Source organism: Gadus chalcogrammus, chromosome 7 (assembly GCF_026213295.1).
Source record: "Gadus chalcogrammus isolate NIFS_2021 chromosome 7, NIFS_Gcha_1.0, whole genome shotgun sequence".
NCBI classification, from domain to species: domain Eukaryota; kingdom Metazoa; phylum Chordata; class Actinopteri; order Gadiformes; family Gadidae; genus Gadus; species Gadus chalcogrammus.
The window spans coordinates 26,642,474-26,667,569 of NC_079418.1; the positions used below are offsets into that span (position 1 = coordinate 26,642,474).

Sequence of the window (25,096 nt, forward strand, 5' to 3'; positions counted from 1 at the left end):
TTATTATTATTATATTATATATTATATAAATATATATATAAGTTAAGAGTTACTTAAGCTACAGTTGTGCGTCTTCTCCATATTGTCCGCAATCGTACTGCTGCGAGTGCGAAATGTATCCTGGGATTTATAGTGGTTGCAAGTACACACGAGCCACCTCCGATGCTTGCTCGGTGAAACGGCGAGATCGAGCACGCATCAAGAACACTTCCGGGTTTTACGACAGTACTCGCTTGATGCGTACTTCGAATTGGAACAGTGCTCGGGCAACGACTGATGACGTTTCACGAGTCCACGAGCACACGAGCACGCACAAGTACGCGAATTGAGAAACGGCCATCGATATCAACTTGACTTTCGTGGGTGCGGTAAACGTTTCCATGGTAACAGCGAGCTCCAGAAATGAAAGACGTCGTGTTAACTTTAGAATTGGGGGGAGGAGTGTAGTGCTTTTAAATTACATTGCGAATAAAACATGTTTTTCGAAAAAGATTGATCATCAAAGTCCCAATTCTTCTCTGTTTTAGCATCGCAGTGGTGAAACGAACGAGCTCGCTGCTGATGTCAGGGTCTCTCATCAGCTTCCGCAAAAGACTCATTTGTTCAGAGTTCACCTAAGCTGACTCAGGACACGCAACTCAAAATTGGGACTGTCCCAACTGCTTACCCTATCACAAGTGATAAAAAAAGCGTGGCAAGCAACTCCGCAAAAAATGTGCGTTTGACAACAACGCGCGGGCCGCACTAACACTAAACTTTGATGTCAAGTAGGGGGCCACAAAATATCATCCCGCGGGCCTCAATTGGCCCCCGGGCTGCGAGTTTGAGACCCCTGCTGTAAAGAGAATTGCAGAAATCCCCATAATGAGCTGAACTGTGCACCAAGCTGGGAGTTCCGTGCTTCAAAGACAAAGAGTACCAGTTCCTGCATGAGTACTGCACCGCCATGAAGCCCCTGACTGCAGCCGTGGACATTTTACAATGCGACTGTCCTTATGGGACTTTACTACCCACACTAGAAGTTCTGATGCAGAAGACCCTGGCGAAAGATGCCCTCTCCAGGATGACTGCAGGCCTTCCAAATGCCATAGTGCAGGTATGTTCCATCTTTAAGCCAGTTAAAATGTCTTGCATCATCACACTATTCATAAACATGGAACAGAATATTCAATATCATTACAAAAAAAGATTAAAACAAATACAAAATGCCAGTAAGTAACCTAAAACAAATTAAATCCATAATATTGATCCCACATTGGGCATGGTTTGCAAGTTATTCAATTACATAATAAATAGTAGGTCTTGTAGGCATAAACATATAAATTATATTTTTCAGGCTATCCAGACTCGTTTTGCCGGTGTGTTGGACGACAAAGATGCCCTTCTCGCAGCTGCCAGTTGTCCAAAATTCAAACTCCGATGGCTGAGAGATGCAGGTAGGAGGGAGAGAGTAAAAGAGCTTCTGACAGCAGAGTGCCACAAAACCGCTCCTGCAGCACAGAGCCCTGCCAGTGTGCCCGCCACATCTGCCAGCCAAGGTGAGATGGACTTTTTCAATTTTGAGGCAGAGACAGAGGAGACCTACTCTGTAGAAAAGGAAGTCATGGACTACCTGAGGTCAGCCTATGACCTTCAGATTCTGCATCAGTTTTCAAAAATAAAGATGATTTTCTTGAAGTATAACTCTCCAACCCCATCAAGTGCTCCTGTGGATAGGCTTTTCAGTCTGGGAGGTTTGGTGCTCACGCCTAGAAGAAATAGACTTTCTGACAAGAGGTTTGAGAAGCTTCTGTTAATGAGGTACAACCACTGGTTTACCCGCCCCACTCCACTGTTTAACTCATAAGCCAAAGTAACAAAAGTAGACATGATACCAAGTATCATTGTTCAATGTTCATAAAACATGTTCAATGTTCATAAAACATGTTAAGAATATGTCAGGTCCAGAAAGACTGTCTTTATTTTGTATTGTAGAAAAGCAAGGATTTATGTTGAGAATTCAGAAAAGACTATCTATTTTTTTTAAGTAAGTATTTATGTTCTGAAGTCAGAAAATACTCTATTTTATTTTTTATGAAAAACATCTATTTATATTGTCAGGAGATAAATTGTTGACGTTGCACTTCCAATAACGTTAGTATTGGCAAAACCGGTTGTAATCCTTTCATTTTGAGGCAGCAGGGGTGTTGTCGCAGCTAAATGCAACTAATAAAGTAACTTGTAATCTAACTTAGTTACTTTTAAAATCAAGTAATCAGTAAAGTAACTAAATTACTATTTTAAGGAGTAACTAGTAATCGTAATCAGATTACTTTTTCAAGGTGACTGTGGCAACGCACGGTGCGGGGCTGCCATAACAACTGGAAAAAAAGACGGGTGTCCTTGCAACAATACTATGTTGTACACGGGAAAACCAGGGCAGAATGTTGTGGGGCAACCTTCAATCTTCATCCTCCGCCATCCAGCGATGAGGACCGGCGTATGTGGCTAAAGGCGCTAAATTTGAAGAACCCTCCGAAAAAACCCTACTCTGTTCTTTTCTTTTTGTTGACGGCAGACCATCAGACCAACACCCATACCCGAGAAATGGTTGGGCTATGTTATTCCTCAGGTGAAAAAAGCTTGTCGGATGCTTGTGAGGCTCCAAGATAAGATAACATTTTAGCACTAACAGCTGTCAATTTCGCTAGTCGTTAGCCAGCTAGCGTCTAATGAGTATGATCAGCATATACCAATAACTATGCCTTGGCTTGACCTCAATAAATGAACAGCATTACAAGATAAGATCAGTCCGAGGCTTTCTAATTTGATGTCCGGGACTGGTTATGTTGAAAGGCAGCAAAATGATTAACCTTATCGTTGATAACTTACTGATGTATGATGCTGTTATTTCTACAGAACCCTCAACCAGCTCTGCAATCCAGGAGACTGATGCGTTGACACACCGTGATGCTTCTACACAGGGGAAGTATACATTCATGGAAGATCACATCCATGCTGTCAGTGACTCACTCCATTGTCCTCTCCTCCATGACCAGGCATCACAGTGTCCTGAACAACATCTTGTACACACCGAACTTCTCCGGAATGATCTGCTGTGTCTACTGTACACTGGGTTGTCAGTGGATGCCTTTGAATCTTTATCCGATGACCTGAAAGAAGGATCCAGCATCTCTCAGCTACATCCCAAGGATCAACTGTTGATGACCCTGATGGAGCTCCGGCTGAACCTATTGCAGGACGACATCGCAGAGAGGTTCAGAGTGTCTCAAGCCTGTGGTCAGTAGGATAATCTCTCAGTGGCTGGACTTCATGGAGGAGAAGATGAGGTGCTATGTTCCATGGCTGCCCAGGGAGACGATCCAGGCAACGATGCCACAGAGCTTCAAGGAACATTATCCATTAACCACATGCGTAATCGACTGTTCTGAGACCCCTCTTCAGAAGGCTCACAATCTGGACTTGAGGCGAGTCTTACAGTCATTACTATGGACATAATACAATCAAGTTCCTCATAGCTATTGCACCATGTGGTTTGATTACGTTCATCTCTCCAGCATATGGTGGGAGATGCAGTGACAAGTTCATCACAGCCAACTCAGGGTTTCTGGAGTATCTGCATCCAGGTGATGAGGTGATGGCTGACCGAGGAGTTGTTATCCAAGATCTTCTGATTGAACGTAAAGTCAAGCTCGTCCTGCCAGCTTTCACCAGAAGAGGCCTTCCCTTGTCTGAAGAAGACACCACCAACACGAGGCGCATAGCCACGAGAGGGTCATACGCCGCCTGAAGAACTACAGAATAGTCACTTAAACAGTGCCAATTAACCTTGCCCCGAAATTGACACGATTCTGAGAGTCTGCAGGTCTATCTTCTTGGGGACATTGTACAAGAAGATGAGGAATAAGATGTTCAATCAGTTGCTATGGTTACATGGTTAAAATGTTGTTTCTATTGTTTATATTGTTCATTTTTACAAATCTATGCCAAACTTTAACTTATATCTGTATTTTTATGCACAAACGTGATGTCTTTGTCACAGAGAGGCAATAAAATAAACTTGACACGAGGCATTTGCAAAATCCTTTAATGATTGAGTTAATGCTTTGACATAACACTAAAAACTAATTACATTAAAAACAATAGCCAAACAAATAGCAGTTAAAATATGTATAAGTAGTTAGGTGCTCTTGAATTTTTTTCATGGCCGACCCATCGACAGCACTAAATAATAAAAAAGATCCCCATATGACACCTGAGGCCACCGCCGCATGTCATCCACCCACTCGGTGGAGTTCATTAACCTCGGGTGACGAAGTACAATCCCTCCATCCGAAAAAAAAATGCGATTTGGATACCATTTCCTACATTTCTACATACATTTAGGGACTACGGTAACCAATTCAAGTTGGTCATAATGCTAAATTCTGCCAGAATAAATATGCATAATCAAAATGAATCAAACTTTTAATATAAAGAACATTTCTTTATTCATTCATCTTATGGACAGAGGTCAGTGAACAAAAGCTACTGATATAATAATTTTCCTGGTGATCTAACATTATCAGGCCCTGACCAGAGAGACACAATTGGCAGAGTGTCTCAAAACAAAAAAATCTAAAAGAAAAACAAATGTTAACAAAATACCGAATCAGTGACCATGAACTGGAAATAGAAAGACCACTTTTTAAAACTGTGGAAACCAAGAGAGGAACGTGTCTGTACACACTGCCACCTGGGCATTGAAACAAATACATTTCCTATGTTCATGTCCAAATATAAACACATAAGAGATAGGTATTTCAAAAATGTTGAATACGTTTTCCAGGATTCATGGCTTTAATAACAAAAAGCTTCCTTTTTTGTTTAGGGGAAATAAAAGTGTAAATGTCTGCTCCTGCCACAATGAGAAAAAGAAAAAAAGAGAGAGAGAGAGACAGACAAACAGAGAGAGACATTGGGGGAGAGACAGGCACACACACACACACACACACACACACACACACACACACACACAAACACACACACACACACACACACACACACACACACACACACACACACACACACACACACACACACACACACACACACACACACACACACACGCGCACACACACACACACACACACACACACACATACACAGAGCATGCTGTTTTACAACCACTTATCAACCAACTCACATGTCCTTTCTTTCGAACTGCTGTTGAAGTTTAATTTTTATGAAAAAACCCCTCCCAAATCCATACCCAGCGAGCCAAGTTCATCAGGTTAGTGATGGGTAGTAGGACACAGCAAGTCACGGTGGACAGAACACTATTATTGTTACTAACTCTGAGGGACTCAATCATCCACTTTGCTTACACTTAATGTTACTGGGACTCTTCGGTTCATGCTCTAACCATGAAAAAACGTCCCCACTAATGATTTATCAGCCATCCTTGTAGAAGTGATGAGTTAACAGTTCCTGCCAGTTAGTTTTGTATGCATTGTCACGTACAAGGTCCCACTATGAACAAAATATGTACAATGGCTTACACAAACAGTATATATATGTATTTATATCTCTACGTATGGATGCCTGTTTTGTACATTATTCATACTAAATACGAAGCCCTCCCCTAAGCTCCACAGAAAAACAAACCTAATTCTCCCCTATGTAACAACAGGACTTGTAGATTTGGTGTACGTCCGTACACGAAGACAGCTCTCCCGAGGATTGTATATAATGTTAACATTTACATTTGGCAGCATACCACTTTCAGAGTAGCTCCTTAGCACCTCAAGGTTCGGCCTTGTGCAAGGGCTAAGCTTGGACATGCCATCCACTCTCTTAAACGGTATGGCTTCCTTTTCGCCACACTTGCTGAGGTCAATGTTGTCGGTAATAGGGCTGTGGTGGGATGACGTGTCCACCACAAACACTTCATAAATACATGTGAATCCATTCAGGAGAATACTGATTGCCAGTATTAAGGAAATCCTTGGTTGAGAGAATCCCCAAGACACAAGGAACAAAGTGTTTTCATCGTAAGTCCTCATAACCTTAACCCTTTTTATTGTTAGAATGAATTATTCATCATTATGGAATAGAGAAAATATATTCCGTCATAAATATTCTAGCAAGTTTTGAAGGGTTATGTAATGTAACTATATTACCAGTGTCCACACATTTTTACTCTGCATGGCAATATATAACCTTTTATAATATTCTTATACTATGTAACTTTGGCACAAAGAAAGAATGTATTTACTCTTTCAAATGAATATCTAACAAATTTTCTTGTTTTTATTTGTTATGTTTATACAAATTATTTTTTTCAGTCTAAAAGGGCCAATTGTTCAAATGTGTGCATGTAGTATAAAGTGGTAACACACAAGATCATTGAGGACTGCACCTGCTGCTTGGGGCTTGCCAGCTGGGAGCATCCCCTGCCAAGTGGGGCCCAGATGGGCAGTTACTTTTTGATGAAAGGCGGACGCAGCCATACGTTGACAATACGGGCACATAATTGTATAGCTTGTCCAACAGTAGGAATCCCAGAAAAGATTCCCACGGAACAGGGGACCAACTTTACGGCCTAATGAAATAGTTGGACAGGGGGCTTGGCATGAAGGGAATCTGAAGTACAACTCACCATCCACCATCTAATAGCCGGGTGAGTGGTTAAACCAAACGCTAAACCCTGCTTTGTTTCAAATAACAAAGCAATAAATAATTACCCTTCATCTTGTTCGCTTACGGGGAGGGTTTGTGTAAAACACAGATCCCACGATTTACTTATTGGTCTAAATTATCCAGCCACACTAATTGTTAATTCAGTTTATATAGATTATTCTCATTATTGTTTGTTCTTTTTTTGTTCTGTTTGTTTTGGTCAATCTTTTTCTTTTTTACAGCTTTGCCGGTTTAGCACTTTTGGGTTGATGAAGGACCTGTGTTGTATGAGCTGGGCTTTAATTTGCTTTTGGAGAAACCTTTGACCCACATAGCCAACCTGTGTTTTGGACTGAGACACAGCTATGCATATATAGCAAAAAGGAAATAGTATGGTGCTCAGAACTTTTCTTGTGGGTGAGTTTTTGTATTTGCATTTTTATTTATATTTGCATTTTTGTGTGCCGCACAACTTATGTTCGGTCTGGCCTGCCATCAGTTTGGTTTGTTCTTTGATTTGATATACGTTTGCCTTTCAGGAGTGAGATGATTCAAGTAAATGTGTGATATTTATTGTATTCCCACAAGTGCAACATTATACAATATAGTCATGAAAAAACAGTACACGATCATAACAAAAAAATCTAACAAGGGAAGATTATATTTTGTTATTGACTCAAGTTTTTGATCAAGGGTGGTCACTGTTTGGAACTTTTCCTGTACAGTTATAGCATCGTTTTTATTTTGTGTGTTCTATGTGAATGATTTTCATGTATGGTTGCTGTCATCCATAAACGGTTCTTCAAGTAAAGATTGGTAATGTTTTAACTGGAGAAAGGGGATTCTGATCTGCCATCTGGAACCCAGAGTCATTAAGGTTTATAAAAGGACGACATGGATGATGTTGTTTGTTACTTCATTGTCGTTTCCTATTTTTTTAAACCTTTGCCTGTCTTTCTAACATCCTCTTGCAATGTTACTTATTTACAGAGGTAGCATTATGTATGCATATGTATTATGCTACCTTGGCAGTACGAAGTTTGAAACTATGGTCATACTGTACAAATGCTTGGAGATTAAAAAAACAACACTTGTAATCTCCACTACCCTCATTCATAAAGACTACTCTGCATAGTTGGAATTTCCCTCCTTTTCTCTCTTGCTCGTTCTACCTCTCACTCTCTTTTTCACTCTTGCACTCGCTCACTCGTGTAGTTATGTCGAGATATGTTGTCCTTCTTTTCCAAGTCTTCTGATTTGTTTCCTTTTCTCCTGCAAATCCTGTTGAGAACAGAGTTAATGAAAAACAGTCAGCATGGAGAATGGCATAAAAGGCTTATATTCACTATGATATTACTTAGTAAGTGATAGCAACTCAGGCATGACAACCAATAAACAAACTCTTTGTTTATGGGTTGTCATGTATGTCATGAATCTGCGGTTTTCTTGGAACAAGGGGCAATTTAGTTTAAACTTAATGAGTGGTAATAAAAGTACACTTCCAGGTTGAGCAGACATGAACATTATTAATCCAGATGAAAGCAATTAAATTCTTAGAGTAGTTTGTCATTTCATTCCTGTTCAGATTGACATGTATGAATTGTTTTAATTGGACCTACCCTTGACATTCCTGCATCTCCTCTACAGTCTCTGGCAGTTGTTTATTGAGGGTCTCTGGGAGGAAGACATTAACCACTGCAGAGCCAACTGTGATGCTTCCCATGAGAATGTAGGGCAGAAACTTGCTGTATGTACCTGTTAAATACAATTGATAAAGATCAACTCAATACCTTTGTGGTTTTGTAAAGAAAAAAAAAAAAGCCTTTCTCTGTATTAAGTTAACAATGGACCTTGAATACATTTCCCACCTTGTATTTACAAAGTTAGTTCATCCTGTAACACTTTACAGTAAAGGTACAATAATGAACTGTTAATTAACATTAGGTAATACTAATGCAGTAATAAACAATAACGTGGGTTTTGGTGTTTCCTTCCTCTGCCACGTACCTAAATATATGACGTACGGAGCGGTGATGCTTCCGATGCGTGCCGCGGAAGAACACATTCCGATGCCGATGTTCCTCAGGACCGTCGGGTAAAGCTCCGCCGTGTAGATGTACACCACGCTGAAGGCCATGGTGAAACCGAATTTCCCAGTCAGAACCATGGCCAGAGTCAAACCATGGAGAGCTGCATGGTGGGATATTTATACAGCAATTTAGCTAGCTGTAAAACTATTTAAATTTTACATTTTAGATAAGGGCTGGTGTCAATAGGCTGAAATAGATAGTTTAATCCAAATTGTATCTAATCTTACAGGACAACCATGAAACAACTGCACATACTTATTCTTGAGTCATGCATGTCTTTTTATGTTGTTTGTGAAAATATTCCTTGAAAACAACGGACTGCCAATCTTACACTCTGGGATGAACTGGACAAGGAGTAGAAATCCACCACCGATGATGAGGAAAGAGGAAAGAAGGGCTCTTCTTGGACAGTTCCTCAGAAGCAGAGTGGACATGACATGGGCAGGAACTTCAGTGCAGGCTGACAGGAAGCAGTTCATGTAAGGGTCACCACTTAGGTTTGAGGTGTTCAGAGACAGTCCAAAGTAACCGATGTTAACAGACATCCTTTAAAAAAGAGAAAAAAAGACAATCTGCATTACTGTATTGGATTTCTTGACGCCAGCACATCAATTATGTACATTTAAGTAGCAACTCTTTTTATAATCTTGGCTGAGAGGCATATTTTTTAAATGGACTTACCAAAGAGTTAGACACAAGAGTGTGATGAGCCTTAGTTTTCTGGATTTCAGTACGTCAATAATGGTGTATTTCTTTATTTTCTGCCCATCTCCAAACTGAAAACATGGGGGAAAGGTTATTCGTGATCTTCTGGCTAAAATATAAACCATTTCACACATAGATAGTTGGTTTCTGCTGTGTTACTATTCAAATGTTAATCTTTTATCATACAAGTCTAATCATTCTATTTAGTACCTTTAGCAGTCAGTGACACAGGTTAACCCATACAAATGAATACAATGGCATGAGATTATACGGCCAAGCTTCAGTGAAATAGGGGATCTCCATACAATTCAGGAATAAATGTAGGCAGGTAATTATGTTTGTAAAAGGACCAGTACCATTGTCTTTTCACAGAATTTGTCCTTGTTAAATCCTGCGCACAGTATAAACGTGTGATAAGCAACTCACCCCAGATTCTTTAAAGATGACTTCTGGAGCTTCCACCTTGTTCTTCTTGGCAGCACGTCTCAGTATGAACTCCGCCTCTGCCACTCTCCCCTGAGAGATTAGCCATCTTGGAGACTCTGAAATGAACCTGTATATTTATGCATTCAGGTTAGCATTGGGATATTACTCAACATCATGGAAGACACAATACTTTTTTCTGTTTGTGTGAATCTAGTACTGTGATCTCAGACCAAAATAACCATACTGAAGCTTTTGGTAACATTTCATAATAATGTTAAGTTATTTATAAGGCTTTAGTTAACGATGAAGTAAGCATTAACAAAACATTCGTGTTTTTTAGAAGCCTTTAGTTAATCATGAACTGATGTTAAAGAAAACATGAATATATATTTTTTGATAATTAATAAGTGCAATGTCAAATGTCCTCTATTTTACCACCAGGGATTTGTACCAACTGGTAAAAATCCAACTCGATACAGTCCACTGGATTGGCTGGTATCTAGCCATCACACATCTGGGTTGACACTCCTACTTGTGATGTCACAAGTAGGTCAATGTGGACATGGCTGGTGATGGCTAAAGAACATCACACCTGGTGGTAAAATAGGGCTCCTTTAATATAACACTTATCGCCAAGCTTAGGAACTGTCTTATCTTATTTCTGTTTATTTGAGCATATGTCTTAGCTGAGCTTTAACAAATGCTGTCGTGCAACGTACCACCATAAAGGAATGTAGGCTATAGAGAAGGAGGAGATGACTGCCAGCAGTGTCCTCCAATCTCTGAAGCAGTAGGCCAGCCAGGGTAGCAACATGTAGCCGATGCAGTAGAAGAGGAACGTCCCCAGTGTGGTGAAAAGAACACGCATTGACTTACTCAGCAACTCGGTTCCTGTGAGAGATCACCATCCGAATTAGAAATGTTTTTTGCCAAAGCACAAATGTGCAAGAAATCAGCTTGTGCATTAGTCCTTATTCCTTCATGCAATAAATACAAAGCTACGTAGAATAAAGTGGCGAAGAGGATAAATATGTGATGAATACCTAAATAAGCTCTGATTACACCAATGATAGGGAATTTCGTGTGTGATGTAGTAAACAATACACTGATTTGTTTTGTAAATTCAGTCACATTTGATCTAAGACATATATGCTTACCTAGTACAAAGGCAGATATATAGAGGGCTATCTGGGCAGCTCCAATGAAGAGGAAGGTGATGCAGAACAGTATCCATGACGTGGAGAGAGACTGAAGGAAAACAAATACAAACTGGGCCGCAAGGCAAACGAAAAGGACCTTCTTCCTGCCAAATCTGGAAAATAGATAATATTAAGAAAACACATTAAGTTTTGCAATGCACCTGGATAACTTCAAACATAACGTCTCTGTCATTATTTTCCTGTAAATTCCCTATCCAGCTGCGTTTATTTATTCAACAATTAACATCCATGTGAACGTGGTCCACCATAACAACTGAGTTTGACTCCCGATACTAGCAGGAGCAGGATAGAGTGGTTCATCAAAATACTTGTTTGTGGTATTCATGTGGACTGTAAGAGAAGGCAGTGGTCCTCATTAGCACATTTACAGCTCTATCTTGATCATCATCGTGGCACCCAGCCGAACTACCTGTTGAGTAGTTCTACCTGCTGGGTAGTTCTGCTGGTTGGTTTCTGATCTTAATACACCAACACATCATAACCAGTAGACGAGGCTGATGGTTTTCTTCCTTTCCTTTAATCAATTAGCAGAAACAGTTTCTTCTATTTAACAATCAAACTCAAGCATTCAAGTACATTGTTAGATTCAATCCTAATGACCTATAATGAAATCTTAAATCTCTTGAAATTGTGATCAGACAAATAAAAGAGCTTAAAGGAATAGTATGTAGAGAAAGTGGAAATACCTGTCAGAAAGCTGGCCTGATATGAGGGATCCAATCAGGAAGCCCATAAAGAGGGTTGAAGATGCAAAGGGAACTTTCCATGAATCACCACAGACAAGGTCCCACTTTGAGAGAATAACAGCCGTTTTCAAAGATAAATATTAGGACTTATTAACTCCCCTTCATCGTTTACACATACTGAAAAACATTATAATAGGTTTTTCCATTTGTAAGACACACATAGACGTGTTGCACATACAGCCACACTTATTTTTGGCCTCATTCATTATGCTAGAGTATTAATACACAGAATCAAGTAAGCACACACACACACTTTCCTCACGTTTGTGTGGAAAGTGTACACAGACGTGCGTGTCCTCACACACACACACAGTAAATAATTTCTACAAAACAAATACACGAACACACACAAACCCACACACACACACGTGCACGCCCTTACCTCTGTGACAATGGTGGACTTGAAGATGTCTTGGCTGTAGCTCCAGCCGTCCACACAACCCTCAAGCGCCACATCGGTGAGGTTGATGTCCCTGCCGGGCATGAGGCCGAGGGCAGACAGGTTGCTGACCACGTCCAGTCTGTACCGGCTGCATCGGCTCGGCCGCTCCTCGCCGCTGGCCGCCGTCTCCGTGGGAACGATGACCGCCCGCCATTCGGCCGTCAGGTTGGCCTGGCGGGGAATCAGGCAGTGGTGCGGGGGCACGGCCCCGACGAAGACGATGTAGAGGCCGGTGAATCCGGTGGAGATGAACACGGTGTTGAGCAGGAAAAAAGCCGCCCAGAAGTAACGGCCCGATTGCCCTATGAAGGCAGTGTCTTTGTCGTAATCGCCCATTCTCTCAATTTATCTATGTTTTTACCTAATTTAACTTTAACCTTTCTTTATAAACCTGACCTTTAAAAAAAAAAAACAGGTTTGGGGGGGAGTGGGGTAGGAAGAGGGGGGGGGGCAGGGAAGAACCGACCTGCCTTGGAGAAGTTTCAAGAACAGACTACCAGTCTCGCCGGGCGTAAGGAGGAGAGTGTATACGCACACACACACAGAGAGCAGGCAAGGAAGAAAGGGAAGAAAGGAAAAAAGTTAACGTCTGATTCCTGACTTGATGGAGCGGAGACGAGACCCCCTTGTGAGTGGCCTGAGGACACAGCTGCAGCGCTGGCCCCAGACTGCCAGCATTAATACTCCTGCAGAGAACAAAAGAGCAAGCTGTTGAACTGGAATCATCCCTGGTCGAGAGGCCTATCACTCATGGATGCAGATGTGATCAAAGCTTACAGCAAGTGATGATGAGATGGGGGGGGGGGAGGGGTTGAAATAATAGGCAAGAAAAAACAAATAACCAAATGTGTGAAGAAGGGCTGTGTCCTCTGCTCTCCCAGTTCTTCACTAGCAGTGCTCCAAGCTGTATTTCTTCCAGACGACATTCCTGGCTTCTAAATACCCTCAAGAATGGCCCGTGCCTGCACTCTAAATGGTCCTAAGTAGCATTAAAAGGACTGTGCTTTGCCGCTGATTTCTAAAGCGGTGTTTTCTAAGCCACACCATTGTGGGTTTGGTGGGAACAGTGGGGAGGGAGGGACGACGACGACAATGTAAAGTAGGACAAAGTTTAAGCTGAATCTCTTGTTTATTATTAGGGAGACGGACTGATTATATCAATTATTTCTAAGAGGCACTGATGTATCGTTAATCAACAGGCAAACAAGAGGAGTGTCATGTCAATTAACCTCAGTTTCCTTTTTACATTAACCCTTAATATGCTAACCTGGACTTATGGATGTGACTTTTGGCTCATAGTGGCAATTACATTATTATTATGGACATATCTAACATGTATGTAGCTTTGAATTGCTTTGTATCAGGGATCCTTTAAAGCAAAATGGCATGTTTTGAAAGTAAACTTGGACTTGGACTAAATAAGTGAAACACCAGACCTGAATCCCAGTTGTGTTGGACTTTTGTCAGTGACGAAGGGTTGACAAACACACAAAAACCTCCATGGTCTAGTCAAGATCGGGGCTGTTACTAGGATTTGAGGTCTGCAGGGACCAGAATATTTTTTTATAAACAAGCTCTATTATTATGCTTTTTTATGTACTCTGGCATCTTTTGACAGTCAACATGCATGTCTTAATCATTAATCATTGACAAATTAAAATATGTAGCTCAAAAAATGTCAAAATAAATGTCAGACTTGTAGTATACAATTCCCTGAAGGTTATAGCATAGGTTTGAGCATTGTGTTCTGAACTGTCAAGATTATTTTCCCCTCAGGACACCATACTGTAAAATCCTAAATCTATTTTCCGCAGGGTTTCTTGTCACCCCAGCTGGTCACAGCGGTCCGGTGGTGAGGCTCCACCCTGGGCCCCAGTCTCCAGCTGGTAACAGTGGTCCGGTGGTGAGGCTCCACTCTGGGCCCCAGTCTCCAGCTGGTAACAGTGGTCCGGTGGTGAGGCTCCACTCTGGGCCCCAGTCTCCAGCTGGTAACAGTGGTCCGGTGGTGAGGCTCCACTCTGGGCCCCAGTCTCCAGCTGGTAACAGTGGTCCGGTGGTGAGGCTCCACTCTGGGCCCCAGTCTCCAGCTGGTAACAGTGGTCCGGTGGTGAGGCTCCACTCTGGGCCCCAGTCTCCAGCCGTGCAGGGTGAACCTATTTGGAGTAATACTTACATATATGTAGTAACATGACCCCACGCAAACCCTAGTGGTAGAAATGTCATATTATGTGTCATCATAAATGTCAAAAAGAAGAACAAAGTAAAGCTTTTGTTGATAAGAAAGAAGTGTTGCTATTCTTCCAACAGGATTGGGTGACTTTTTGGTATGTGCCCTTTGATAACGCCCCTTGGAAATCAAAATGAACTTAGAGGTCCTGTGGTGGATAAAACCCAACACTTTCACAAACAAAGAGAGGTCAAGAAAGCCGCATTTTGAAAGATAAAGACTTTATTATCACTTGTTACAATAAACAACAAAACATTTTGTAAAGCACTCTTGAATTAGGCTTCAGGTTAGATTCCCAAAATGTGTGGATTCCTCCTACATGCTGTGGCAACCCCGGTCGTCGGCGGCCGCGATTACCGAAACAAACGCTCGAGCACGGTTGCGGTGCAACGGTTTTATTACTGCAGCTCACAAAAGAAAGGGGAAATCATACAGTAACTCAAGTTTCTTCCACGGTGGGGCAAAAAGGGTAAGGGGTCTCCGGGTCCGGTCCGTTGGTGAGGTCGGCGTGGCTCCCGCGACTGTCTCCCACTCGGCTCCCTCCCGGCACGAGCCACATGGCTGAGAGAGCCCTGAATGAGTGGAGAGTAGGGTATTTAAGCCCTGCTTCTCCACCTGTTCCTCAGGTGCTCTGTATCTCCTTAATTGACAACGGCCGGGTTGCCACAATGTGCTGACCAATCATAACAACCCATGCAGTGTTGAACATCAACGCGCTTGAAGAACGGCGTTCATTGAACGTGCTCATATATTCGGTGCGCAAGGTTGTTTACCACTACCGTATACAAACGACATGGCTTCTTAAAACAATAACAACAACGTATCTACCGCTGAAACCAATTATGCATATGAATATATGAAGACAATTTTGTCTTCTGGGTCTGAGGAAACAAGTTGGAACGTCAGCCACTTCGGCAATGAATTTAAGAAGACAGATCGAATCCAAGCATCCAACCAGTCTCGGGAAATATCTGCGACTTAATGACGATAATCACAAGAAGGGTAAGACCTGCGGCTGCGGTTAGCTTGGTTTTTTACTTTCTGCATAACATGACCGATCGTTTGAATTGTAAAATATATACTCACAATGTTTTTTCTTGGCTTTTAAGAGTATTATTTAGAAGTAAGTAATATACAGTAATTCAATCAGTTTGAGTAGTGGGCAGTGGCAATGCTAGGGGTGGATGGTTAAGAGGGGGTTCTAATGAAAAAGAATAGAATAGAATAAAAGTAGAAGAAATTAATGTGTTCATTTTGTGTAACAATTTCAAATTGTGTACTATGATCATGATGCAGTTCATCATCTGTGTGAACTGAGAGAGAGAGAGAGAGAGAGAGAGAGAGAGAGAGAGAGAGAGAGAGAGAGAGAGAGAGAGAGAGAGAGAGAGAGAGCAGATGATGGAGAAGAGTAGCCTGGCTATTGCTCAACCGTAGATTGTCCGTTGGTCTGGGGAAGCTACTGTCATTTTCTTCTGCACAAGAGGCGTGTTCAATGGGCCTTGAACAAATGACTCTGTATATAGCGCGCCAGGGGGAAAAGCCAGCTTGGTGATTGGCTCCCTCAAAAAAGTTTTGGAAACAGAAAGAAATGGGCAGGGTTACCCAGTTTAGGAGAAGACAGAAGAGAGACATCAGCAGGTGAGTGGAGAGAAGAAAGACATTGAAAGATGATGGAGGGAGCGAAGATAACCTCAACCTCCCCATAAAAAGACTTATTCCACTGAACTTTAACCACTAGCACATCTTTGTTATTATGAAACTTCACTTTTTCTGTCTGTTTTTCTCACTGTCTCTTTTTTTTTTGTGTCCAAGTCCATTGAGTGTTTTAAAAATTCAAATTCACCGGTATTGCAAGACCTTATTAATAATATTTATTTTTTGTGCATGTCCTGAAGACCGTCAACTGTGGAAGTGAAGCACACCAAGGCCCCGCCCCTGCCGACGTGTCCATCATCATGGATGGAACTGAGGTTCTTCATTAGACGTGTCAAAGGTTTATGCTATGAACTTAAAGAGCCAGTGAACCTGCTGTTTCAGCTGGAATTCGAGCACTATGAGATTTAAAAAAAATCCCACTGCGCCGCCGGTGCCCTGTGGTCATGACGTCTGGGTGCCTGGTAAAGGGCCCTCAGACGTCTCCAATAGAACGCCACCTGCTTTCACAGCAGAGTGGAACGTTCAAATAGTGGTTTGGGGAGAATGCCCAGAATTGAAAAAAATATGTAAAAATCTCTCTAAAAATCTCTAAAAAGGTTTTGTCCACTGGCATTAGTGCAGTAAAGAAAACCTGATTGAGATAGGGTTTGCGTGTGCGCAACATTTTTTGTGTTTTTGCAATGCACTCATCTGAATCAGTAATGTTTAACTAGGTTAGCTAGATGCCCACAGTGTTAGCAGTTATTTACAAAGGCCACTGGGTTCCTGATTCCAGTCTTCCAGTTCAAGTAATCCCCTCGTTCTCTCTCATTTAATATTTATCTTGGATGAACTGAAGTTGATCAGTGTTTTCTTCATGTGTTAGTGCAGTTTTAAAAAACAAAAAACATTTGCGATGAAAAGGATCAGCAAATGGAAGCATCAGCATTTCTTATTCAGTTCAAGACTTTCTTCGGGGAAATTGTTACCTAGCTTTTGTTAAGAAAAATGTCCCTCCACAAATATTTTTTACATATGCACAAGAAAATGTTTTTACCTTGTGCATATGTATTATTCCATTTTTCTGCACTGTGTAAAAAATAATGAAACTCACCTCCCACAAATCACACCCCTAAGGTTGGGCATTGTTTAGTTGTAGTAGTCAATTGATTGTGCTACCCTTACCATTTATATTTGCATTATACCCACCAGTCTCTTAACTCTATTACACATTGACAGAGTGTAATAATGAATAAGGGAGTGTGGGTCAGCCACACGTTGGACAGAAGGGAAGTAATGTTTGTGTGATGGTATACCTATAAACTCTGGCCAATGTTCTTCAGTGATAGTTTATGAAATAGGAGTTAGAGACAAAGTCCTTAAAGATGTTTGAACATAATGACAATGACTAGTCATTCTAGGGGGTAATTCTTCTTTCTTTAAATTTGCCTTTAGATTTTTTACTTTAGTAGGCTATTGTGTCAAATGTTCCTGATCTTTTAATACATAAAGCACTTTGAGCTGCATTCATTCTGTGAATGAAAGGTGCTATACAAATAAAGTTGTATTATTATTATTATTATTATTATTATTATTATTATTAGTAGTAGTAGTAGTAGTAGTAGTAGTAGTAGTAGTATTAGTATTAGTCATTGAATAAAACAAAGAAGAAAAACCAGTGGTTTCTAGATAAACAGAGACTGTCCGGTTTATACAATTTTCTCTGACCTGCATGCGAACTTCTGAATGCACTAATGTGCCTATTTTCTGAAAGGCAAGTATGAGCGTTGATCTCAACAGATTTTCATTTGTTTAAGTGTGACCCATGCGCGTTTCCACCTGAACGGGAGGGGGGCTAGACGCCATAGTAAATACAACCTGAGCTGGTTTACAGGGTGGCCTAGATGTTTTAAAGTTGTTCTCGAAGTTTTAAATGCAAATAAATGTTTGTTAAGTAAGTCACTATCTGTTGCGGATTGAGGTAACACAATGACGATTGAGCCTATTGCCCAATGATGAAAGCCCTTGCATTTGCATGAGCGTAAATGTTGCGAACTTGTGGTCGGTGCGACAGTATTATGACCAAGTCAAGTTTGAGATGAGCACTTTAATAATTGTAACGGTTTAACCACTTTCATAGTTTTTAGAAAAAAAACACATTTGAAATTAAGTTAGGCTACATAGAATTGAACGAATGGGCGTGCGCCTCATTCCAAGCTGGGACTGCTCCGTTCTGCATTAACGTCTAGTGGACTCGTCTCGCTTTGCGTCATTCTTCGTGTCCACATTGCGTAACTCCCTCCACTCTATAAAGCCACCAGCCCTTTTTGGTCCAAAGTGTGTGACCGATAAGATCCCACACATCGTGGGAGCGTGCAAAAGACATGCCTACATATGAGGACGCGGTTGCATTTCTTGGAGAATGGGGACCGTACCAGCAGTTGGTGTTCTTTCTCCTGTGCTTTACGTTCTTCCCAAACGGCTTCACTTCGCTGTGCATAGTGTTTATCGGGGACACACCTTCCCATCACTGTCTCATCCCCGCAAGCGCCAACCTCACCTCAGTATGGATGAACAACAGCATTCCTCTGGAAGAACACGTCGGAGAATGGTCTCTCAGCAAATGCTCCAGATACAACCTGGACGCCCTGACCCGTTTCTCCCAGAGCGGGTTGATTCCAGGGATCGACGTCAACTTGTCCAATGTGCAACAGGAGGCTTGTCTGGACGGATGGGAATATGACCGCACCAATTATGATTCCACTATTGTGACGGAGGTGTGTGTGTGTGTGTGTGTGTGTGTGTGTGTGTGTGTGTGTGTGTGTGTGTGTGTGTGTGTGTGTGTGTGTGTGTGTGTGTGTGTGTGTGTGTGTGTGTGTGTGTGTGTGTGTGTGTGTGTGTGTGTGTGTGTGTGTGTGTGTGTGTGTGTGTGTGGCCTCATTGTAAAATCTTATTGCGGCACATTTGCAGCTTCCTTCGCGGTGAAACGTTATAAGCTGTGTTGTTTGTGTTTTCAGTGGGACCTCGTCTGTGAGGACCAAATGAAAGGGCCCCTGACCTCCTCGATTTTCTTCAGCGGAGTTTTTTTAGGTTCCTGCATTTCTGGACCAATCTCCGACAGGTTGTTTTAGCCTCTTTAATTTTAACTATTATTTTTTTGAACACCATTTAAAAGATGTATTCAGCGTGCATTTCTTAATGATAAATAATAATAATTATATAATAATAATACTGTTAATTAAATAAATACAACCAACTTACTCTGTACTTCTACACTGAGCAACCATGCCACGTTAACAATAAGCACCACCGGCCAGGAACACCTACAGCAGACCAGCGTAGAAAAAAGAACCATCTTCTATACTAATTAGGAACATTTATCCACAGTATCATACCATTATTACGCATTTGACCATTTTCCTAAAATGCATAATAATAACGATACTGGGTTGACAATTTACATGTTTTATTCCTTCCTCAACAGTGGATGCTTTTGCTTTTGTTTTGCAGGTTTGGAAGGAAAATAGTGATGTTCTCTGCCCTCGCTATCCACACAGTGTTCTCTTTATGCCAGGTCTTAAGTCCTTCATGGGCTCTATTCTGTGCCCTGTTCTTTCTAGTTGGGATGGGAGCCACCTCAAATTACGTGTCTGCATTTGTGATAGGTAGCCTATACGTTCCTTAACATACCCTGACCGTCCGTTTGGTATGTCTAGTAGTTCATTTTTGAACACACCTTTGCTTTTCTCACATGTTACATGAGTTATTTTTATCCAGTCCCCCTCTTACGAGCATGGTCAATCACAACAGGGTGATCCAAAGAGGGGCCGCACCTGCATGCACACAGCATGTAGCCTAGCTGTAGTCGCATTACGTGATAGAACCGGTCAAAAGAAAATGAGCGTAATAAATGATTAATTAATAATTTAGATGCTTTAGCCAAGTTAAAAGACCAAACTTTTTTGCCTCGCTGTTATAAGTACAAATGCAAGTATTTATTTACGTTTGCTTTGTCCGTTTATATAACGGATACTGTATTTCTTTGGTTAGCTCAAAGTCAACAAAACTCAAAACTTTTGGCGCTAGTAGCTCAAATGATGGTCATTTTCTGAGAGACGCCAAGATCGTTTATTGGCCTGTGGCAAGTGCCACCGCGACCACCATACCATAGTATGTCAGTGGTCGCGGTGGCACATGCCACAGGCCAATAAACGATCTCGGCCCTACTGCATTTTCCACTGTAAATATTATTGATCAATCAATAAAAAAGATCATCTATAGCTACATTAACAATGGTAATATCAACTGTCTTCTGTTTTCCTTCTTTTTTGGTTATAAGGGATGGAGCTCTTCAACCCAGTTGTAAGAACAGTCTTCTCCACAGCGGGTTCCTGTTTTTTCTTTGGTTTTGGCTACATGGTGCTTCCTCTGTTGGCATACTATATAAGAGACTGGAGGATGCTTCTTCTCACTTTCCATGCACCGACTGTACTTTTTGCACTATTTTGGTGGTGAGTGCTAATATACTACTGTTTGCCACTGTCACCTTATTGATTTGACTCATTGACAGACCAATTCATTGAAATGGTCTAAACTGCCTGACCTTCCCACTCTGTCTGTCAGGTTCATTCCTGAGTCTCCAAGATGGCTACTCTCTCAGGGGAGAGTGGAAGAGGCGGAAGACATAATAAAACAAGCTGCCAAGAAGAATAAAATGCAAGCTCCACTGGTCATCTTTGATGGTGCAGAGGTGAGAGCTTGGAGAATGTTTAACAGGTCTTTCGGGGGACATCGCTCACTGTGGCAAACACCTTTAGCTCTGGTGCACGTGTCAGATCCAAGCATTCATAATGAGAACATCAGAATGTGAAACCCTAAAACCCTGACAGCAGAGCAGACAGACTGCTGAGGAACCCCCACTGAGGAAAAATGGTCATGAAGAAGGCAACATACTTATATTGAAAATTATGTTTCAGTGTGATTTATGTGATTTTGGTGTGTGTAACTCAAGATTAAGTGTGACTAACACCTGGTGTGTATAGTATGATGTTATCTTAGTTCTTTTTAAAGTCCCCTAATTAGGTATTTAACCAGGTAAAAACATGGCAAATTATAATATATTATTGGGTAATTGCAACCGTAATTAAGTAGGTAAATACATATGAACTAGAGCTGAACTACTATGAAAAACATCCACTATCATCTATCAACTCAACTAAGTGCAATTGTGACTGTTGCAATTGCAATTGTGTTAGGTTGGTAAAAAGACAGATTCAATTTGCATAATTCCTAAAATATGCAGCCAATTCCAACACCTCCCCTATTACCCATCAATTAAAGTTACAATTGCAGGCGTTGATGCACATTTGTACTATTGGCATGATAATACAAAGAATAGAGTATTGTGTAATTCATTGTGACTTTTACTCTTTGCCTTCACAAAGCAGTTCAGCCCAGAACACACAAAAGAAGCATCGGTCCACATGTGGGATTTGCTTAGTACCAGGAACATCCGCTGGACCACTCTCACACTGTGGCTGGTGTGGTGAGTTCCTGCTGTCCCACTGGGGCGCTCAGTTCTGCACACTCTACATACACAACAAAAACATGCCTGCACACAGACAAACACACCCACAGCCACATATGCCTGCACACAAAAATACACACACACACACACACACACACACACACACACACGCACACGCACACGCACGCGCACACACACTTGCACCACTGCATGTCTATGCCATTTTCACTCACACACACTTGGAAAAGGAAAATAGCACGTCAAAGCTTGTATTTTACTTTTAGTGCTCGCTGTTCAGGATTGATTTTAGCTAATTACTGACTCACAACACTTTCTTGTTGTATTCGAGAGAAAGGGGAGCTCTCAAATTTATCCAGTATGGCATCCTTTTTTTATTTTAGTTGTGTGTGGAAACATGGAAGCAAGTACACAATATTATGTACTGTTAAACTCCTGCAACCACAGAAAGTGCTAGCTTAACCTATCTTATTTAGATTTTCTAATTCATGCGTCAATTTACAGTCAGTACATGCAACGGTACTGAGTCATACCAACACACTTTGCTTCTCATCTCAATGTCTTTAGGATTGACCTATCCATCACCTACTTCGTCCTGTCTCTGAACACATCAAACCTCCACGGCAGTATCTTCCTGAACTGCTTCCTGTCGGCCGCGCTAGAGATCCCGGCCTACACTCTGTCGTGGGGGATGTTCCGTTACTTGCCCAGAAGACTCTGTCTCTCCATGTCTCTGTTCCTCGGAGGAGTGATGATTCTATGCATACCACTCATACCATCAGGTACGACCATGACAAATACCATTGAACAGAACCTAAGATGTTAGTTCTTTGCATTTTATTTACGAATTGCGAGCAATAACAAAGCTTTTTTTAAGTAGTATTGTTTTCAAAACATGGAAATTGTGTATAACGTTATAGAAAATAAAAAAGGGGAACCCATGCGCACATATGTGTGTTTTTGGGTATGCATTAATTTGCATGCTAAGTAACATCACTCAATGATTGTCTCAATAAACTGTAATACGCTTGGTTATGAAATTCATTATCCCAAACAATATTATATTACAACATGTTGACTTTGAAGTGGTGTGATTCACTAAGCCAGCCGCTGGCCGGTATATTGTATGCTCTGTCTTTAGACATGAACTTCATGGCAATAGCATTTGAGATGACTGGTAAATTTGGGATGACGCTGGGCTTTGCCCTCATCTTTGCCTACACGGCGGAGCTTACCCGACCGTCCTGAGGAACACAGCCATAGGGGCCTGCTCCATGGCCTCCCGCATAGGATGCATCTCGGCTCCATACGTTCTCTCCCTAAGTATGATGCACTGATCATCTGATGATCATGCTCTTCTTCTCTATTCCCCACCCGATATTATAATTGATCAATAAATGATTATCACTTTATTGTTATTATTATATCCTAGGTAGCTTAAAACTTGATTAGTATAACTTTGTGGAAGATAATGAATTGTAATTGGATTAAGTCAGTTCATCTGAATTGAGTTCATCTGCTATGAAGCTCCTCAAATATCAGTACTAAGTTTGTTATTCATTAACCATACCCATAGTTACTTTACGTTATTACTTTATTACATTATTACACCATTCTTTTAATTTATCGTTGCAGGAAATACTCAAACTATTTCCTTCCCAGTAGCCACCCTTCCTGTATTTAGAATGAAATGAAACAACAGGGTCCCACATCCCTTTGGTTCCAGTGCATTACACTTTGATTTCCTTGCCCCCTCTCTTGGTTTGATGCTACAGGGAGCTACTCCGTGGCCCTACCCTACATCATGGTGGGGACCTTCACAGTACTATCGGCGATGATCAGCCTCCTGATCCCAGAGACCTTTGGAAAGCCTCTGCCAGACAGCATCCCACACATGCTAGAGTTCCCCGGGTGAGCCTTCTACTTCCATTCGCAATCACATTTTTTTTATTGGATGATGGCCAAATGATGTTGCTTCTTCTTCCTTGTGGCATTGACATAAATGTTAGAAGAGACAGTTCGGTAATTCCTTACATCAGCAGGGTTGAGAGGGTTTCAAAGAGGGTTCACCCACGCTGCTTTAAGAGTGTTTAACGGAAAACAACCAGTTGTCAAAGAGGTGTTGATGATGATTTGTGAGGAAAGGAAGGAAATTGTGTGAAAGAGAGACTTCAGAGAAGAGGAAAATGTAGAAAGAAGGGTGTCAGAGTAGGAAGGCATGAGAGAGAAGAAGTTGGGAAGATCTGATAGGACAGACGAGGATTGAGAGAAAATGAAGACAGGGAACTTCCAGGTTTTATGTTTGGCTCTTTAGTAAAAAGGTCCCATATTATACCACCAGGTGTTAGTTCGATTAGCCAGAAGCCGCTTTTAAAATCTGCTTCTTCTGACATCAAAACTAGATGTATGTCGGATAGATGAGAACCATTTGCTACAGTCCACTGGGTAGGCTGGTAGACTGATCTTTCCAGCATCATCATGTATCATCATACATCTAGGTGGACACGCCCACTTGTGATGTCGCAAGAGTATGGAGTTCGATTCATGCCAAAACCCTGCACACACGCAAAACGTGTTCTGCTCACGCATAACGTGTTTTGCTCAAGCATAACGATTCACACGCACACAAAACGTGTTTTACTCACGCAAAATGATTCACACACACGCTCAGTGTGGTTTGCAAATACAAAACATCATTCACAAACTAAAGCATTTTGCTTCAGAAACAAATACAGTATGTTTTACACAAAGTACAAAAAAAAATCCTTCAAGTACACAAAACAATTCTACAAGTACGGAACACGAAAGCTGCGCGTGGATCGGAATGCATTTGCGCACGGATCGGATTGCATTTGCGTACGGAACAGCAAGGCGGAAAATTAGTGCCAAAAGTCACGTGACAAATAAATGTCCTGTTATTCACACTACACAACAGCAGGTGGCGGTGTCGAGTCAATTTAAGGCCGCCAGGACGATCTTTTTTCTCCCCAAAATCTTTATTTGATGCCAAAACTGAGTGGCGACACTTCCATTGGACTCACCTGTTGGCCGCTCATTTTGTTCAATTTAATCTCCCAAACTAGCTTTTCTCCGTGTCGTACGATTCCGTGACAAAGGGGCGGCAAGTCGCATAGTATGGAGTTGAATCCACACACGTTTGGCCGGCATCAAATAAAGATTTTGGGGAGAAAAAAGATCGTCCTGGCGGCCTTAAACTGACTCAACACCGCCACCTGCTGTTGTGTAGTGTGAATAACAGGACATTTATTTGTCACGTGACTTTTGGCACTAATTTTCCACCTTGCTGTTCCGTACGCAAATGCAATCCGATCCTTGCGCAAATGCATTCCGATCCACGCGCAGTGTAAAACATACTGTATTTGTTTCTGAAGCAAAATGC

The 25,096-nt window shown here is 41.5% G+C and overlaps 2 protein-coding genes and 1 pseudogene across 2 annotated transcripts in view; 2 read left to right on the top strand and 1 right to left on the bottom strand.

The window, feature by feature from the left end:
* Nucleotides 1-946: 946 nt before the first annotated feature.
* On the top strand, nt 947-3,941 carry LOC130386082 (uncharacterized; annotated as a pseudogene).
* A 3,266-nt stretch (nt 3,942-7,207) lies between these two features.
* On the bottom strand, nt 7,208-12,625 carry slc22a5 (solute carrier family 22 member 5). The gene is made up of 10 exons (XM_056595005.1): nt 12,230-12,625; nt 11,788-11,891; nt 11,039-11,193; nt 10,601-10,772; nt 9,882-10,008; nt 9,432-9,526; nt 9,082-9,296; nt 8,668-8,850; nt 8,280-8,415; nt 7,208-7,941 (listed from the first exon to the last, which is right to left on the bottom strand). Exons 1-10 carry the CDS (start codon nt 12,623-12,625, stop codon nt 7,848-7,850), a joined length of 1,677 nt encoding a protein of 558 aa, XP_056450980.1. The 3' UTR covers nt 7,208-7,847.
* Nucleotides 12,626-18,505: 5,880 nt separating this feature from the next.
* The window catches only part of LOC130385858 (organic cation/carnitine transporter 2-like), a 7,423-nt gene continuing 832 nt past the window's right edge, over nt 18,506-25,096 (top strand). Inside the window, 10 exon segments of the mRNA XM_056594590.1 lie at nt 18,506-18,928; nt 19,169-19,272; nt 19,662-19,816; nt 20,491-20,662; nt 20,775-20,901; nt 21,596-21,696; nt 22,264-22,478; nt 22,838-22,924; nt 22,927-23,019; nt 23,472-23,607. Coding sequence (XP_056450565.1) covers nt 18,536-18,928; nt 19,169-19,272; nt 19,662-19,816; nt 20,491-20,662; nt 20,775-20,901; nt 21,596-21,696; nt 22,264-22,478; nt 22,838-22,924; nt 22,927-23,019; nt 23,472-23,607 — 1,583 coding nt within the window. The 5' untranslated portion in view covers nt 18,506-18,535.

What these genes read in the sequence shown, in the direction of transcription:
- slc22a5 (XM_056595005.1), bottom strand. Translation starts at nt 12,625, where the DNA reads ATGGGCGATTACGACAAAGACACTGCCTTCATAGGGCAATCGGGCCGT. An exon ending in AGTCCACCATTGTCACAGAG is followed by an intron (nt 11,892 to 12,229) that starts GTAAGGGCGTGC and finishes ATTCTCTCAAAG; the next exon opens with TGGGACCTTGTCTGTGGTGA. An exon ending in TCCGTACGTCATATATTTAG is followed by an intron (nt 8,416 to 8,667) that starts GTACGTGGCAGA and finishes TGTATTTAACAG; the next exon opens with GTACATACAGCAAGTTTCTG.